The sequence below is a fragment of the Ostrea edulis genome, chromosome 2 (genome assembly GCF_947568905.1).
Source record: "Ostrea edulis chromosome 2, xbOstEdul1.1, whole genome shotgun sequence".
Lineage (NCBI taxonomy): Eukaryota > Metazoa > Mollusca > Bivalvia > Ostreida > Ostreidae > Ostrea > Ostrea edulis.
In genome coordinates, this window is record NC_079165.1 from 18,939,313 (window position 1) to 18,957,306 (window position 17,994).

The 17,994-nt window shown below is 35.6% G+C and overlaps 1 protein-coding gene across 14 annotated transcripts in view; it reads right to left on the reverse strand.

Annotated features, from left to right (window-relative positions):
- The window catches only part of LOC125680255 (C2 domain-containing protein 2-like), a 39,955-nt gene that overhangs the window by 7,734 nt on the left and 14,227 nt on the right, over positions 1 to 17,994 (reverse strand). For 6 of the 14 annotated variants that reach the window (XM_056156286.1, XM_056156289.1, XM_048919694.2 and 3 more), the window contains 8 exons: positions 15,558 to 15,773; positions 10,528 to 10,648; positions 7,525 to 7,633; positions 6,464 to 6,528; positions 6,052 to 6,179; positions 3,482 to 3,665; positions 2,085 to 2,210; positions 236 to 363 (listed from right to left, as the gene is read on the reverse strand). In XM_056156286.1, the coding sequence (XP_056012261.1) occupies positions 236 to 363; positions 2,085 to 2,210; positions 3,482 to 3,665; positions 6,052 to 6,179; positions 6,464 to 6,528; positions 7,525 to 7,633; positions 10,528 to 10,648; positions 15,558 to 15,773 (1,077 nt within the window). Of the gene's footprint in view, positions 1 to 235; positions 364 to 1,499; positions 1,517 to 2,084; positions 2,211 to 3,481; positions 3,666 to 6,051; positions 6,180 to 6,463; positions 6,529 to 7,524; positions 7,634 to 10,527; positions 10,649 to 15,557; positions 15,774 to 17,994 lie in introns of all 14 variants that reach the window. The other 8 variants (XM_056156288.1, XM_056156287.1, XM_048919703.2 and 5 more) reach the window with 3 other exon arrangements.

A 17,994-nucleotide genomic window follows, 5' to 3' on the forward strand; every position in this document is an offset into this window, starting at 1 on the left:
TGCAATATGCACTCATCTGCTTTAATGACTGATACATACACCAAAGCTAAATCTCTACTTTTCAACCAAACTGATTTTCACCCATTTAAACTTTTGCAAGATTAGGTAAACTTACAGATTCTTCATAATTAGACAGTTTAATCATACAGTTTGATTTCCGCACCGATGCCTCCTTCACATCTGAATACCCGATTTACCCTTTTGACTTTGAGTGAACGTGTCCTTCACGACTTACCTTTTTGACCCCTGTAATGATGAGAGTACTAGTCCTAGATGGGGTTTTTGATTTGAATTTCCTGTCCTTTAACTCACGAATGGCTGTCTCTGTCACAGATTCTACCCCATTCATTGTAATTACCTCTGCTGTAAACATAGTAAGCAAGGCCTGTAAAAACACATGCCGACAAAACACACTACAGGAAAATCAGTCCTAAATATGCATTCCAATTAGTACGTCATGCGGAGTGCATGATTTATCACCACTGAGGACATACGCAACGTTTCACTATAATATATAATCTTTTTGTGACACTTTACGTACAATTCACTTGCATTCAATCTTGTTTCTACAAAAAAATCTTAATTGTGTGTCTGTTTTAGAGTTAGCATACTTTGATAGTTCCTGATTGTTGCAAGTGAATATTTAAAGTTAGCTCTTATGCATTACAGAAGGTTGTGTGTGTGTATATATATGGACATTAAAAAGTTATTATTGGGAAGAAGGGAGACAAATCTTTGGAACGATTGGGGATTGAACCTGGTACCCTTGCATTACTAGTCAGGTGATCTAACCAATTAGCTATCCAGGTTAGTATACAAAGTATGGTAATATTATTACAATATAAAATTTATATCTTTTTTGGAAATTATAAACGAACTCTTCATATCGAGGAGATGAAAAAGTTAAACGTCAAACGTCGCATATGTCATTAATGCACAAGTATTGAAGGCGATATCCTCATTTACACTTCTAACAAAAAGGCAGCCATGCCATATTTTTTTTTGGCTACCATTGCTTCATGAAAACTGTTGGCTTTGACACCTCACTTCTATCTAGATTACAGATTACACAATGCAAACTTTAGATATGTAGTGAGATGTGGGATACATACAGTATAACAGATTTCCCCCCACTATATTCTACATAAAATAGGAATGACATAAGAGAATTAAATAGGGTAATGTATGATTGCTCTTTTCTCCTTTGGAAAAATAACTAGGAGTTGATATGACTTGAATTATTTTCACCAGGGATTTTTCCATAATTTTTTTGGAAGTTTTAGTCAATTTTCTCATACATTTCTATTTCTTTCATGAAACACACAAATCTACCAATAATCAATTAATAAGAAAAATTTCAAAAGTTCACAAACTGGTGAGTGCCGTCTGTCTAGGAAGTAAGACTTATCATGCAGGGTGCTCACAGCATGAGTATGTGGGGTGTCACAGGCACCAAAACAGAATACAATGTAATATTCACATCTCGTTATTTTACTTACATAACCGTGTCCAAAGTCTGAAAATCACATAGTGTGCTACACACAAGGAATACAACAATGGACTATGTAGGACTTCTCACTTTTACATGAAGGTGCATATAAACATGTACTGTAGTTGGAAAGAGGTTACTTTTTCTTCCTCGAAATAAAACTCTTTGTCATTCTGGACCTCAAAATCCATTTCGAGATCATAGAAACTTGCGTAAATTAAGCACAGCAAATAAAAAGAAAATCTTGCAGCATTAGAACACATGAGACCTGGTCACCCGGGGAGAATGCAGTGATAGCAGTTCACTCGGTGAAATGTCGAGTGTGAAAAGAAGTAGAAATGTAATGTGGATACCAATTTTCATACTTAAAATTTTGAAATCTTATAATGTATGTGATTTTTAATGTGGGCTACTACAAACAAAATAAGTGGTGTATAAATAGAAAGAGAGCTGCGTAACTCCAACATTTCTACTGAACTTGTACATGATGGAAGTGAGAGATTTCCAGTGAGTAGTCGTGTGATTTATCCACGCCATCCATTACAGAAATCCACGGTGTGGCAGTGTTAGTAAGAGCCTGATTGGTCAAAATTACCTGAAGATGATAGCGACAGATTCTGCTGGACGGTGCTGGCGTTGGTCGTGTCCAGCGTGTCAACACTAGTGTTTTCCGACAATTCAAAATCAAAAACATTTTGCTTCTCTATATAATGTGGGGAGGCTGGAATAAAAAGTAGGAGATACATGCAAAACAATCAGATGTATCATGTCATATTTCTTGGTAAAAAAAAAAAAGAAAGAAAAGAAGCCAACATTCCACTCATTGTATGCTAATAAACACACAAACACACATGCTAAATAAGAGCTCAAAACAGATTTATAAGTGGCTTCCAATCAAATAGACTTTTTGTGACTTTCCATACTATATGTATAATACAGAACTCTACCTGTCACATGTAATATGAGTTGAACGAATGAATATATCACACAACACACCAGTATGTAAAATACCTACACCATTAATGTTTATCAGTTCTATAATTACCATGCATTGTCTTGACACTCTAACACTGAGGTAATGAAATTTAATCTATATTTTAGACACCTCTTTCCAACTTTCACATAATTTATGCAGATCAGTAGACAGAAGTACAAACACATTTACAAAGTACTTGAATACACATTTTATCACAATGAAATATTCCCTTGTTTCCACATATGATTTAATTTTATATACTGGGGGTGGTGCAGTAGATACATAGGGGTCGGAAGTTCATGCTGCCAACTGCCTCGGTGAAATGATTGGAAAAGTGCCCCCCCCCCCCCCTCCCCCCAAATAAATATGTACATGTATTTTCAAAATCTGCCACAGATTATAACAAGAGAAGTCCTAATAGAACTGACATCCCCACTGAGCCATTGTCCTTGTGCCAGGTCTCATGACCTTCACCTTTGACCTACTATCCTAAAACCCAATGGAAATCTTTCTTCAGTCATGACCTTTACACATCTCTGCGCTTTAAGGGCTAAAATAAAAGTTTCATGTATTGCCCCAATATGATTTTGAGAAAGAGATAGAGATTGTGTGTATATTATGCATGAAAATAACCTCTGTCCAGATTTACATGTAGGCAGGCAGGATGAAAATATGTATAGTTTACCCCTAAAACAGTTTGTGACAAGGGTTAAAAGCTATAAAAGACCTATAGATAACAGCATTCTAAATTGTTGTACTTGTAGAAATTGTTATGCTGATTTACAAGTACTGTTTCTATTTTATCTCAGTAGCTTTCCTTATGTACTATACTGAAAACCAATAATTCCAATAATGAAGATTATCACCCTACAGAACAATCATCTCCATCTGAACTCATCTTCAAAGGAATGGTTTCTCTGAAACCTTCATTTAAAGATGTAATACACATCCATTCTTTTTAAATATTTCGAATCAGTTTTGATGTGTTTATACAAGCATGAAATCTGTCAGCATACCATCCACTGCAGCCTCATGTCGCTGGTTTTTCTGCCTCTCTGTTGTCATAGTTGTCGTGGTAACCAGAGTGCCCCCTGGTGTCCTGGCCTGATTGACTTGAATCGTTCTCTTGGGAGATGTAACGTTTTTCTGGTTTAGGACCGGGCCAAGCCCATTTGTGTCAACAGGATCCAAGAAAAGAAACTGTTAAAATTCAATATTAAAAAAAAACAATAGTATCTAGGAACAAGAAAGTGGTTGAATTCAATACTGACACTAAATTAAGGAAAAACCAAAATTATGTTTTGGTATAAAAGGCAAAATTAATGCTGTATATCATTTACCCTCATATTCATGTTACCGTCATTCAATACACTGAAAACAATTAAAGCTTGTACATGACAAAATGGATGCAGGACGCAGTACTGCCTGAAATTAGCCACAGTCCGAGCTCAACTCATCATGATTTGCACATACCAAATTTACGATTCACATTTAACAATTCTAGATACTTTGCCATGCATATACATCATACTGAGTATCAGAATCAGCAAGAACACATTCATTTGGTACATAAGTGTTTTATTATGTATAGATATAAAGCATGGCTAGAGCTTTCTACTGGCTAGAGCTTGAGTTAAGGTGCCATTCTAACTGCTTTATCTATAGGGAGAGATCACTACTTGCCACCTAATCGGAATATTGACTGATAGATCACCTTATCAAATGCATGAATGACTAAACGTGCATTTACTTTCACCTTGTTAAAATTAATTAAACTCTCTGGAAAACAGGGGAATGAACTGCTAACATTTTCAATCTACATATTCTGAAAGATCAAGATACAAGGCTTCCTTGACCCCAAAGATTTCCTTTATCTCAAAATTTTATTTGTGCCTGCATGCAGAGTAGCATTCCTTTTCCATCACTTTGTAATGACTGTATAGACATTTCTACTGAGCATTCCAAGAATTCAGATGCAGACGCAGAGGATCAGCAACCCCAGAGTTCCTATTTATACAACACTGATGCACTTTTACTGGCACTTGCACAGACACAAACAGATTTAGCACGTGATATGATTTCAACCGACAAGAAAGGTGCAAGCTCTGCTAAAAATAAAGAAGGCCGACTACCTGTGTATATGGGGAAAAAAAATCAGCGCAAGCACTTTGTAAACTATTATTGCGCTGTTCATTTCATAATTTTTAAAATTATTATTAGGCCATGCTAAAAAAAAATTCTGTTTGGCATTTGTCAATCAAAGCCTTGGCAATGGTTAATTGATTATTTTCTTAACAATTCTTTTTCTAATGAGGAATCTTCATTGCAAATCATCTTCAATGATGGAAAATAGCTAGTTTATTTTTTTGAAAGTTTGGTTAAGGGGCAACTTTTTCATAAAGCAAATGCCAAACAAACTCGCTTTAATTTCAGCTTCTTAAAGAGATTCTGTGGATTTTACAGACAGAGGGAACATCTCACAATGATTTCCTTATGCCTGAATGTCTGACTTTAAATTCTTCATAAATTTTAGTAGTCAGCCATCTTTAATAATGGCTTCCAAACAGTGTGTTCTTTTCAAGCAACCAAGTTAATTGCCATTTTCATAATCCAACAACGTACTCTTGGCAAAAATTGTTAAGACCACTGGAAGAACAATACTACTAAATCTACTTGCAGACTCTCCATATGCATCTAGTGATTAATAATTCAACACTGAGCATGTAAAACACTATTCGTATTCCTTCAAATCACAAGCTCACCTTCTGTACAATACAAAAACCCATTGTCAAGGTAACAAATTTCCTCAAAATGATGAACTCGGAAACCATGGAAACAAACACAACTAGAAAGTCTATAAATCCACACTCGATAAATATGGCACACATATATACATCAAAGGGAAGGGTTGGTTGAAAAGATCTATTTCTGAGGACGGCGAAACTGAAAAATTTTACAAAACACATTTCACTTTTAAAATGAAAAAAATATTTTGATTTATATTTCCAAATATGACTGCACTGAGAGAGAAAATCTGATTAACTGCCTGTAAAATCCACAGCATATAACCGATACATCCATTGCTTGTTAACACACAGAGACAAAATACATGTTTTGCTCAGCTTAAACAAAATCAACTTTATGATCATTGCTTTCTATTAATCTAACAATCAAAAAACAAAGCTTAAAAGAAGCCAATCTTGTTGATAGGACAAATACAGTTTTCCTTGTTACAAAATGTACATTGTATCTATTGCACAGATCATGCTACTATACATATCATGGACTGGGAAATATCAGCTGAAGGAGAAGACCTTTTCTTTAAATACATCTAGAACCATTTATTAGAACACACATGAAGGAATTGTATGTATTCAACTTAGATAACAGATGCATGTATGTGTATCTCAAATCAGCTATCCCACAAAGTCTATATAAAAAATAGCCTATATCTTTCTTTGTGATTACATGTGTATGCTGAAGCCCTACGCTAGAACAGCACGAGTTGTATATTAGCCCTCTTCTACAACGCATATAGCAGGTCATGATTAAGAATATACAGCACCTCACAAAAAGAAAGACCAACCTCCACTGTAATGGAGCCACTAGCCATGGAACCGTCATCTGTAACACCCTGTAGTGGGACAATCTGTCTGCTGCTGGCATTCTTCTTAATGTCTTCATAGTACACAAGAGCCTCACCAAGGAAGTTTTCTGTTTGAATACGAAATGTACCCGTATTTACATGTTTTAATCTGCTATCATACAGACACAGCCTTTTATTAAGCGTGTGCTAACCTCGATCGCCACATTACACCTTGCCCTTAGCCAAGATTCTGGATTTTTTTACTTGGAAGACTATGTATAAGATCAGAGAGCACAAAAGACTGTAACACATAAGATTTTGTCACCTAACATTCATTGGATACAATATCACTGTTGCCACTGAGTACACAGTCAAAAACCTGAGTCGCAAGCATTGCCATGTGAACATTTACCTCCAGTCGGTCTGCTTTTGTCGATGACTTCAAACTTCATTTCCCTAGTGTTCCCACTCAGGTCACTACAAGACAGGTAGAATTATACACATATAGATGTTCCAGTATTCTGATAAGACAGGTAGAATTATACACATATAAATGTTCCGTTATTCTGATCAGACAGGTAGAATTATACACATATAGATGTTCCGGTATTCTGATAAGACAGGTACAATTATACACATATAGATGTTCCGGTATTCTGACAAGACAGGTAGAATTATACACATATAGATGTTCCAGTATTCTGACAAGACAGGTAGAATTATACACATATACATGTTCCGGTATTCTGACAAGACAGGTACAATTATACACATATAGATGTTCCGGTATTCTGACAAGACAGGTACAACTATACACATATAGATGTTCCGGTATTCTGATAAGACAGGTAGAATTATACACATATAAATGTTCCGGTATTCTGATCAGACAGGTAGAATTATACACATATAGATGTTCCGGTATTCTGATAAGACAGGTAGAATTATACACATATAGATGTTCCGGTATTCTGACAAGACAGGTACAATTATACACATATAGATGTTCATGTATTCTGATAAGACAGGTACAATTATACACATATAGATGTTCCGGCATTCTGATAAGACAGGTACAATTATACACATATAAATGTTCTGTTATTCTGATAAGACAGGTAGAATTATACACATATACATGTTCCGGTATACTGATTAGACAGGTAGAATTATATACATATAGATGTTCCGGTATTCTGATAAGACAGGTACAATTATACACATATACATGTTCCGTTATTCTGATAAGACAGGTAGAATTATATACATATAAATGTTCCAGTATTCTGATAAAACAGGTGCAATTATACACATATAAATGTTCCGGTATACTGATAATTCAAAGGTAATATCAGTCAATCTGATAAATCTGACCATATAGTATTCTTTCACAAGATGAAACATTTCAACTTCGAATTACCATGTAAAAGAAATATGAGAAAGCTGTGTAAGTCATGATTATAATTCACTTACAACAGGAATTGCTCATCCCAGAAAGGGTTGACAGAAGTTTTGACTACACTTGTGATCTGGCTCTGCGGTGGATTGTCAAGGAACACAACACAGGCAGGATCAATGGTTCCTGTTTTCATTTTTTAAAAAAATCAAATTAATTTTTTTTTATCCATTCCATTAAAATCTATTAATCATAAATCAATCCAATTAGATTGATTATAAATGTTTATATATGTGTTTGAATCCTTGATTTTACCGACTATCTAAAAATCTTCTTTCTACCTAATATTAAGTACAACAAGAGGCCCATGGGCCACATCGCTCACCTGAGAAAAGAGTGTTTATGTTTTAAACCCAACATGGCAGGTGTGACCAGAAAATCAATAGAGGGTCATACACATTGTAAATATGTGCATTAAGTGTGTAATTATAACAATTGAATGCCCTTCAGTCAAAGATTTTTGGTGCCAAGATTAATGATATTCACCAAGTTGTTCAAAAGGAATCGACGGCGAGTTTTCTTCTTCTTAATTTATAAATGAAGACAAAAATGAAATTATATCACTAGATTTATTTGGATGCAAAATTAACAAGAGCAGAAAAAATTGAAAATTTATCTACATTTTTTCCTATGTATTCCCATGTAAAATATATTCCCATGTAAAAAAAAAAAAAAAAAAAATCAAAAAAAAAATCGATCTTCTATGTGGCCCCAACCTTCGCCAGGGGACCATGAATTCCACAAATTTTAATCTGTACTACCTGATAATGCTTTTACATTAAAATGACTAATCATTACTATGCTCTTCTTGAGATGAAGATTTTTGAACATATATTTTTTTTAATATTTCAATGTCAAACTTTGAACCCCTATTGTGGCCCCTCCCTACCCCCTGGGGGCATGACTTGAACAAACTTGAATTTACATTACCTGAAGATGCTTCCATATAAATATGATTAATCACAGCTTTGCTATTCTTGAGAAGAAGATTTTTAAAGATTTTCCCTATATATTTGTGTGTAAAACTTTGATCCCCCTTGGGGCCCCATCTTATCCTCGGGGGCCATGATTTGAACAAACTTGAATCTGCACTATGTCAGAAAGTTTTCATGTAAAAATCAGCTTTTCTGGCTCAGTGGTTCTTGAGAAGAAGATTTTTCCTATATATTTGTATGTAAAACTTTGATCCCCTATTGTGGCCCCATCCAACCCCAGGTGCCCATGATTTGAACAAACTTGAATCTGCATTATGTCAAGAAGCTTTCATGTAAATCTCAGCTTTTCTGGCTCAGTGGTTCTTGAGAAGAAGATTTTTAAAGATTTTTCCTATATATTTGTATGTAAAACTTTGATCCCCTATTGTGGCCCCATCCAACCCCCGGGGGCCATGATTTGAACAAACTTGAATCTGCATCATGTCAGGAAGCTTTCATGTAAATCTCAGCTTTTCTGGCTTAGTAGTTCTTGAGAAGAAGATTTTTAAAGTTTTTCCCTATATATTTGTGTGTAAAACTTTGATCCCCCCTTGGGGCCCCATCCTATCCCCGGGGGCCATGATTTGAACAAACTTGAATTTGCACTATGTCAGGAAGTTTTCATGTAAAAATCAGCTTTTCTGACTCAGTGGTTCTTTAGAAGAAGATTTTTAAAGATTTTTCCTATATATTTGTATGTAAAACTTTGATCCCCTATTGTGGCCCCATCCAACCCCAGGGTCCCATGATTTGAACAAACTTGAATCTGCATTATGTCAGGAAGCTTTCATGTAAATCTCAGCTTTTCTGGCTCAGTGGTTCTTGAGAAGAAGATTTTTAAAGATTTTCCCTATATATTTGTATGTAAAACTTTGATCCCCCCTTGTGGCCCCATCCTACCACCGGCGGCCATGATTTGAACAAACTTGAATCTGCAATATGTCAGGAAGCTTTCAGGTAAATTTCAGCTCTTCTGGCCCAGTGGTTCTTGAGAAGAAGATTTTTAAATGACCCCACCCTATTTTTGCATTTTTGTGATTATCTCCCCTTTGAAAGGGACATGGCCCTTCATTTGAACAAACTTGAAAGCCCTTCACCCAAGGATGCTTTTGGCCAAGTTAGGTTGAAATTGGCCCAGTGGTTCTGGAGAAGAAGTCGAAAATGTGAAAAGTTTACAGACAGACGGACAGACAGACAGACGGACGGACAGACAGACGGACGCCGGACAAAATGTGATCAGAATAGCTCACTTGAACCTTCAGTTCAGGTGAGCTAAAAATGTATTTTCATTGCCAATACTCAAATAAAGATGTAAATCAGTTTGTTTCACATTTTCTGCCTGTACTTTTACCTTAGACTTACTTAAAATCAATAGGCCCATCGGGGTCGTTAGAATACCGTGTGTGTGATGTTTCATCACTCAAGCTTAAAAGATATTAGAGATAGAGTCTGCTGATCAAAGGTTGATGCCCACATGCCCTGTGACTTCCAACCCACCCATCTTTTATCCACATAAGAGCCAGGTTTTGTAGCTCTGACCCCGATTCCTGATAACATTTTTCTTTTTATTTTAAACTCTGCCACTATTCACCACAAAAGTTACAGGAATAGTATAGGTCATTTTATTCATTTTTGGGGGGAAGAATTAAATTGAGTCCAAGTGACTCGTAAAAGTCATTTTCTGTATATGATAACAAAATTATGTACTTATCTGGATTTATTTCCAAGTTTAAAACAATTAAAATCTTCAAATTACTTCCCTTGAATTTTGGGTTCCTGGACAAAAATTCAACTTCCTGTATAAGTTGGCTCCTAGTGTAACTTTTAACAAACATGCTGTCATTTCAAAGTTGATACATATCATTCATCTTTTTTATAATTTTGAAAGGAATAAGGTGATATGGGGTGAAAAAAAAAAACATTAAACAAGCTTGACTTTCTTTAAAGGAAAGAAGGAAATTTTTTAAAGAGGATTTATATTTATTGAGTCTTCCACCATGCAATTTATTCATACTGACGGGGAATGTCTGTGGATTCCCCTCCTACCTGTGGCACCTTTAGCTGCCAGTCCACTCGCTTTAATGACCTTGACTAGAAGCCGTTTTTCGTCGGAGGTCTTGTTTGTTCTGAGGGGAGGGACAGCAAAGCTTGAGTTTGGTGACTGGAACTGAAAATAAAATAAATGCCATACATGCATATATTTGGGGCACAAATATGAGGTGGTGTTTTCCAAAAGCAATTAAAACAGGAACAGGCCTGGAGGTTATATACCTTTTCCAAGCACTTTCTCATGCTCCAAATCTTACTCACATCCTCTTTGTACTGTAATAGTCACGGTAATAAATCTTTCCCGAATTCTTTCTCATACCTCATTGGAACACATACTCTCATGATTTTTCGAGTACGTCTCGAAGCATTTTCAAAACCAAACTTACATACCAAACATGGGCGCAGCACACAAACACTTGGAATAAAGGCAATGAATATTTTCAATATCTATTAAGACAGTGTCACAGGTTTGCAATATGTCCTGTGAAATGCATCTTTCTGTTACTACTGAGTATGTTTGAATAGTCATGGTAAGAATATTATAATCATACACAGCAACAAATTTTATCAGGGAAGGAGGAGGGAAGGGTGTCATATATATACATATTCATGAATTGACCACAATAATTCATAAAAATAAGTGGCCCACAGGCCTTATTGGTCACCTGAGTATTAGTTAAAAGTATCACTAGTCCCACAGGCCTTATCAGTCACCTGAGTATTAGTTAAAAGTATCACTAAGACGAAGGGCTTCAAAATCTGTGATAATTTTCAAAGTTAAATACTAATATTCTGCAGCAGTATAAAACAAAATGTGTTTTTAAAACACAAATACCCCCAAAAGTGCCCATTTCGAAGTTAAATACTAATATTCTGCAGCAGTATAAAACAAAATGTGTTCTTAAAACAGAAATACCCCAAAGTGCCCATTTCAAAGTTAAATACTAATATTCTGCAGCAGTATAAAACAAAATGTGTTTTTAAAACAGAAATACCCCCAAAGTGCCCATACTGATGAACGACTTTACACAATACACTGCTCTATTAACACCCTACGACTATTTTGGAACCGCTCTATGGTCAGAATCCTGTGGTTGCAAATTCATTATTTTGGTTCAACCCTTTCTGCTTTACCTATACATATGCATTTAGTTTTAAATCTATATAGTATCAGCAAAATTAAAGCATTTAGTTTTAAATCTATATAGTATCAGCAAAATTAAAGCATTTAGTTTTAAATCTAGTATATAGTATCAGCAAAATTAAAGCAATTAGTTTTAAATCTATATAGTATCAGCAAAATTAAAGCATTCATATGATAAACACTACATGCCAAATTTGGCCCCACCCTGGAGTCAGGTCCTCTACCCCAGGGATCATGAAATTTACAATTTTGGTAGAGGCTTTCCTGCTCTACATGATTATGATTTTAGTTTTTCTTACAGATGTACAGTTGTAGTGAAAATATTTGAAAATTTGTCAATGTTTGGCAGATTTTGCCTCACCCAAAAGGTCCTGGAGTCCAGAAATTTACAATTTAAGTTCCATTGTCCCAAAGATGCTCCATACCAAATTTGAAAAGAATTGGAAAAGTAGTCATCAAGAAGAAGTTAAAAATGTTCAATTATTGTTAACGCACAGCAATGGACAGAGACCGAGGTGCAATAACAGGCGGGGTAACTATCAAATGAACAAAAGATTTCACTCGGTTAAAGTATAACTTCACAAGCAAAATTATTACTTTTCAAAACATACATTGCACCAACACCATGGGGAACATGTTCACCGAGTTTGATGATCCTAGCCTTATTTGTACTGTTTATCCTCCTTGACTACCCATACAAGTATGATCTTGACCTTTAACCTTGAGAAATAACAGGTCTCTTCCTCTCACGATGAAAACATGTGTACCAGGTTTTATTCTCATAGATCCTTCCACAAAGTGATGATTGGTGAACAGACAGACATACAGATATACTGTACCATATACTATAATACAACCCATATATGATGGTTGAATGTAATGTATCAAATTAGATGATCCTAGTCTTACCCACAAAGTTAACCATTTACTGAACAAGAAAAACAATAGGCGTCTCCCTTAATCACTGGAAATATGTCCATCTAATTAAAATCAAGACTTCTTAGATCTGCGCTCAATCTAATTAAAATCAGATCCAAAAATTCGCTCACAATCGCTACAACAGGAACTGACATAACCCCATAGAGGGTCATATGTCCACATGACCTTTGGCTTGGAATATTCATGAGAACTATCAGCCAATCAGATTACGCCATACAGACAATGATGGCTATTTAGGCGGTTCTCGGAAATTTGTAACCGAGGTGCTGTAATCTCTTTCAAGAAGTTTATTCCACATAAAAAAATTGTATATTCTCACACAAGGAATTTCAATCTTTCGCAATAATGCCCAATTTATTCCGTTCATACAAACAACAAAACGTACGATATAAAATACACCCAAATTAAATTAATTGTGAATTGCGATTTATGAATGAATATGGATGGGTACGATTTGAATAGTTTTCAAGATGGTTTACTTAATTAATGTGAGGAATATAACGCCAGTCGACGTAAACGGTGCATTGTGACGTCACGTCTAGCTGCGATGTTTCTTCTTTTAAACCAAACAATCGCAACCATTTTCCTAGAATTGTGAACACCGACGATTTCAGAATAAATGCGCTGATTGGCTGACATAAAGTTCACATGAACATGACCCCTAGTCAGGTTATGTCAGATCTTCTTACGCAGAGTATACGGCGCGGATCTAAGAAGTCTAATTTTAATTAGACTGATCCGCGCTGTAATCTCTAGTCGGAATATGTCAGATCTTTGTATGCAGAGTTTCCATGAGAAACACATGTACCAGGTTTGGATATTTAATGGTTGTTGATTGAATATTGAGAAATACGCCTGAGGTTTTTGTGCAGTAAAGCTTTAATGTGTACAGAACATGCATATGTTTCCTGATATTCATTCTTTTTTTTTATATATATTTTTTTCAAATTCTATGCATTTCTTATTTTAGAAGCACACATTTGTTTACATTTTCAGTAGTGTTTACTTCCATTATTATTTGTAAGGGGCGAGATCAAAAGTTCAATGACTGACAAAAAACTAAATTCACATAGTTTTCATCAAGACACCCCCCCCCCTCCATAAAACTAAATATGATGAATGTTTAAACTGATTGATTAACAAGTAAAAGCATACCAATATAAATAACACTCTGTATACCTTTTCTATTACTTATTTACAAATAAAGAGTACATTAAAACTATTAAATGTTCATTAATATGTAATAATATCATGCATTTTTAACAGTCACTTGTTTTTTTTCTTTATCCACTAAAGTGTAATTGATGTCAGATGACAGAAACTTATGGAGATTTTTACTCCTCCTCCTCCCCTAACTATCTGAATTTAGATTTTTATCCAACATCAATCTTTTGATCTCGCCCCCAAACAGCTAGACGTCATATCACAACTGTTTTATGGATTTACGACATCAGAAATCCCTAGGCTTTTACAATGTGGGCTTTTTATGGCTCGGTGAAAGCCCAGGTAGTCTCTCTATAGAATCTGTAGGAAAAATATGTCAATAATAATGTATACAGGAAAAATATTCTAAAAATCTTCATTCTCAAGAACTTCAAGGTCATTGTGACAGTTTGCCAGTGTGCACAGGTTCATTCCCGGAATCTGTGACAGTTTGCCAGTGTGCACAGGTCCATTCCCGGAATCTGTGACAGTTTGCCAGTGTGCACAGGTTCATTCCCGGAATCTGTGACAGTTTGCCAGTGTGCACAGGTCCATTCCCGGAATCTGTGACAGTTTGCCAGTGTGCACAGGTTCATTCCCGGAAGGAATCTTAAGAGAATTTTCAATAGCAACAACTTTTAAAATTTCAGTATGTCAAAATGTAGGTATAGATGCTCATTCACGAGTTTCTGCTTAGTGTGGGGCTACAATAAAGGGCTCCAAAGCTGAGTGTGGGGCCACAATGCTTGGTGTGGGGCCACAAATTGGGCTTCAATACTCAGTGTGGGACCACAATTAGGGCTCCAATACTTATATATATACAAGTCTTGTAGCCAATAGGCATCTTGTTTCATTATGTGACCTTTAAATCACAACACACCAAAATTCAAATGAGAAATCTGAATGGATAATCAATGATTTCCTCATAAAAAAAATTGACATGCAGGAACTTAATGATGACTCCCAGAAGAAAGCTTTTTGGGGGGGCAAATTACTTCCCTAGGCAATTGTAAATCTTTGTGTAGGCTTCAAAGGGAAGTGAAACATCGATTTGATGATAAATAAAACAGAAATATATCTGTTGAAATGATTTTCCAACAAAAGCCCACCTTACAATGCTTGACACACTTTAATGACTTCAGATACACAGAAGTAACAAACTTTATCTGAATACTGTAACACAATTCAGACTCGTGGAGCACCAAATTAACATAAACTCTAAGAATTGAAGATATCTTTAAGGTGGCTGATTACATCAAAATTTTATCAAATGGCTCATTAAAACACCTCATATGAAGTATGATTTCACCACCGAAAGAGTGATATAAACTCTCAAATATTTCATGTGAATTTTTTGCAATTTTTTCTGGAATGATGAAAAAGGTGTATTGTTTGAAAACAGGTCTAGAGCCTTAATTTCACTGTGATTTTGATGATATGAATATCCTAATAAAACATGGCTAAAAGACTTAAATAGACATTCTAATTAGTTTTTTAAAAAAATATCAATGAAATTGAAAACATTATTTGATGGTATTTTGTTTTAAATCTATGGCTAAAATCTTCAGAAAAAATATGTCAGAAAACAGATATATCAGATAATCATAAAGAAATTGAAATGAAATGCCCAAAATTCATTCTACCTCTCACTCATCCATCCACTTCATAGCAGCAATAGAAAAATTAATATACATGTAAACCTGTCCCTTGAAATATGAGAGATTTCATCTAAGCCACTTACAGCACTTTGTGTCTGCTTGGCTTCGATCGGTTTGAAGGCGTCCTCTGTGTGGGGCTTTGGGGAGACTGGGGATACTGGAGACCCCCCACAAACTCGAGGGATATTTTGGGACTGGCCGGTAATCCATTTGGTGATGTTGAATTCTGTGGTGGCCAGACAGATGGCATTTCTGACCACCTCCTCCACCACCTCAATGTCCACCAAATCGGAGGGGTCCTGCAATAGACAGAAAACAAAATAATAGCGGGGGTCCTGCAATACACAGAAAACAAAATAATAGCAGGGGTCCTGCAATACACAGAAAACAAAATAATAGTGGGGGTCCTGCAATACACAGAAAACAAAATAATAGTGGGGGTCCTGCAATACACAGAAAACAAAATAATAACAGGTTGCCACTTTACCTGATAGCATGGTTTGTATTAATACACTAGAGATAGATAAATTTCTTGTACACATATTAACTGTCATATCTGATAGATTCATAGTGAACAGTAACAACCTCCTAGTCTTTCATATAATGAATTTTTGTACACTGTTTTTTTGTCAGTACTGCATCAATTTCTTATTTCTGTGTTAATTCAAGTGGGGAAGGGGGGTGTCATAGTATCCAGACACCATGTGCCTGTGAGCAAATTCAGGAATTGAGTTTGTTTGATTCCTATCAACAAGAGGCCTACAGGCCTGATCAGTCACCTGAGTATTAGTTAAAAGTATCACTAGCCCCAAAGCCCCAAGGGCTACGGAATCTATAATAACTGTTCTGTTCTGCATATCTAAGCTAAATTCTAATGTTCAGCAGCAGTATCAAACAATATGTGTTCTTAAAACAGAATTAAATGCCCCCAAAAGTGCTAATACTGATGAAAGACTTTACTGGGGTACGTAATATAATATACAGTCAAACCTGTATTAAACAGTCATCAACGAGATTCAATAACAGTGACCTTTAAAGTGACGTGACCTCTTAAATACAGTTGCACTTTATCAAACAAAACTTAGATTTCTATGATTTACAATACAACATGCATATAAGTGCAGTTATATGCATGTAAATGCATACAGATTGCTACATAATAAACAACAACATTTAAAACATTATAATCTATTGAAGAAGACAAATTCACATAGAATTGTACATGATATTCACTTTTTGAAAAAAATGGTGATTTTGTTCAGCAGGTGCTTTCTACATCACTTACTATTTCAGTTTTCCATTTTTCATAAGTTGATTTTCCCAACCCTTTTCTGCCATTTTGTTTGAAATGAAGACCCTTGCTTTATTGTGTATTTTAAAAAACAACTCATTATGATATGCTAAGTTAAATAGATAACTTTAATTGATCATCCAACTGTTCAAAATTGACCTAATTAGACCGATTATGTTCTCGAGATCACTTCATGCTTAATCAGTTGTTTATATAAAGACAGTGCATTCATTAACTAAATAGCCACATTTGGAAGATAAACCTTGGATTTAAGTGACAATTCAAAACTGCCACTATACACAGCCACTGTACACTGCCACTGTACACTACCACTATACACTGACCACTACCACTATACACTACCACTATACACTGTACACTACCACTATACACTGTCAATATACATTGCCACTGTACACTACCACTATACACTGTCAATATACACTACCACTATACACTACCACTGTACACTATCACTATACACTGTCACTACACACTGTCACTATACACTACCACTGTACACTGCCACTGTACACTGTCACTATACACTGCCACTACACACTGCCACTATACACTACCACTATACACTACCACTATACACTGCCACTGTACACTACCACTATACACTGCCACTGTACACTACCACTATACACTGACACTGTACACTACCACTATACACTGCCACTGTACACTACCACTATACACTGCCACTATACACTACCACTGTACACTGCCACTGTACACTGCCACTATACACTGCCACTGTACACTATACACTGTCACAATATACTGCCACTATACATTTTTCATTGAAAGGGAATAAAGTGCATGAGACAAGGGACTGCTTCACAGAGGTGACCGCTGCGTTTTACCATATGTAACATGAGCACTATATGACTATTTTGGACCTGACCTAGAGTCAGAACCTTCGGGTTGTGAAATTTACAATTTTGATTTAATTGCACATTTGTTTCCGCTTTTCCTAAATATGTATTTAGTTCTTATACAGTATCAGCATGGAAGACATACCCCACGCTTCTACAAAGAATAACAGTTAAACATAATGTCAAATCACACAATAGAACCTGGTTAGCCCTCATTACATGCATACACACTCAGGAATTCTCCAACAACACACACACACAATTAAAGCATATCAAACACAAGAATGTCATGTGGGTAAAGTGAGAATAATGTCAGACCGGTCACTAAACAATGTAGATTACTTG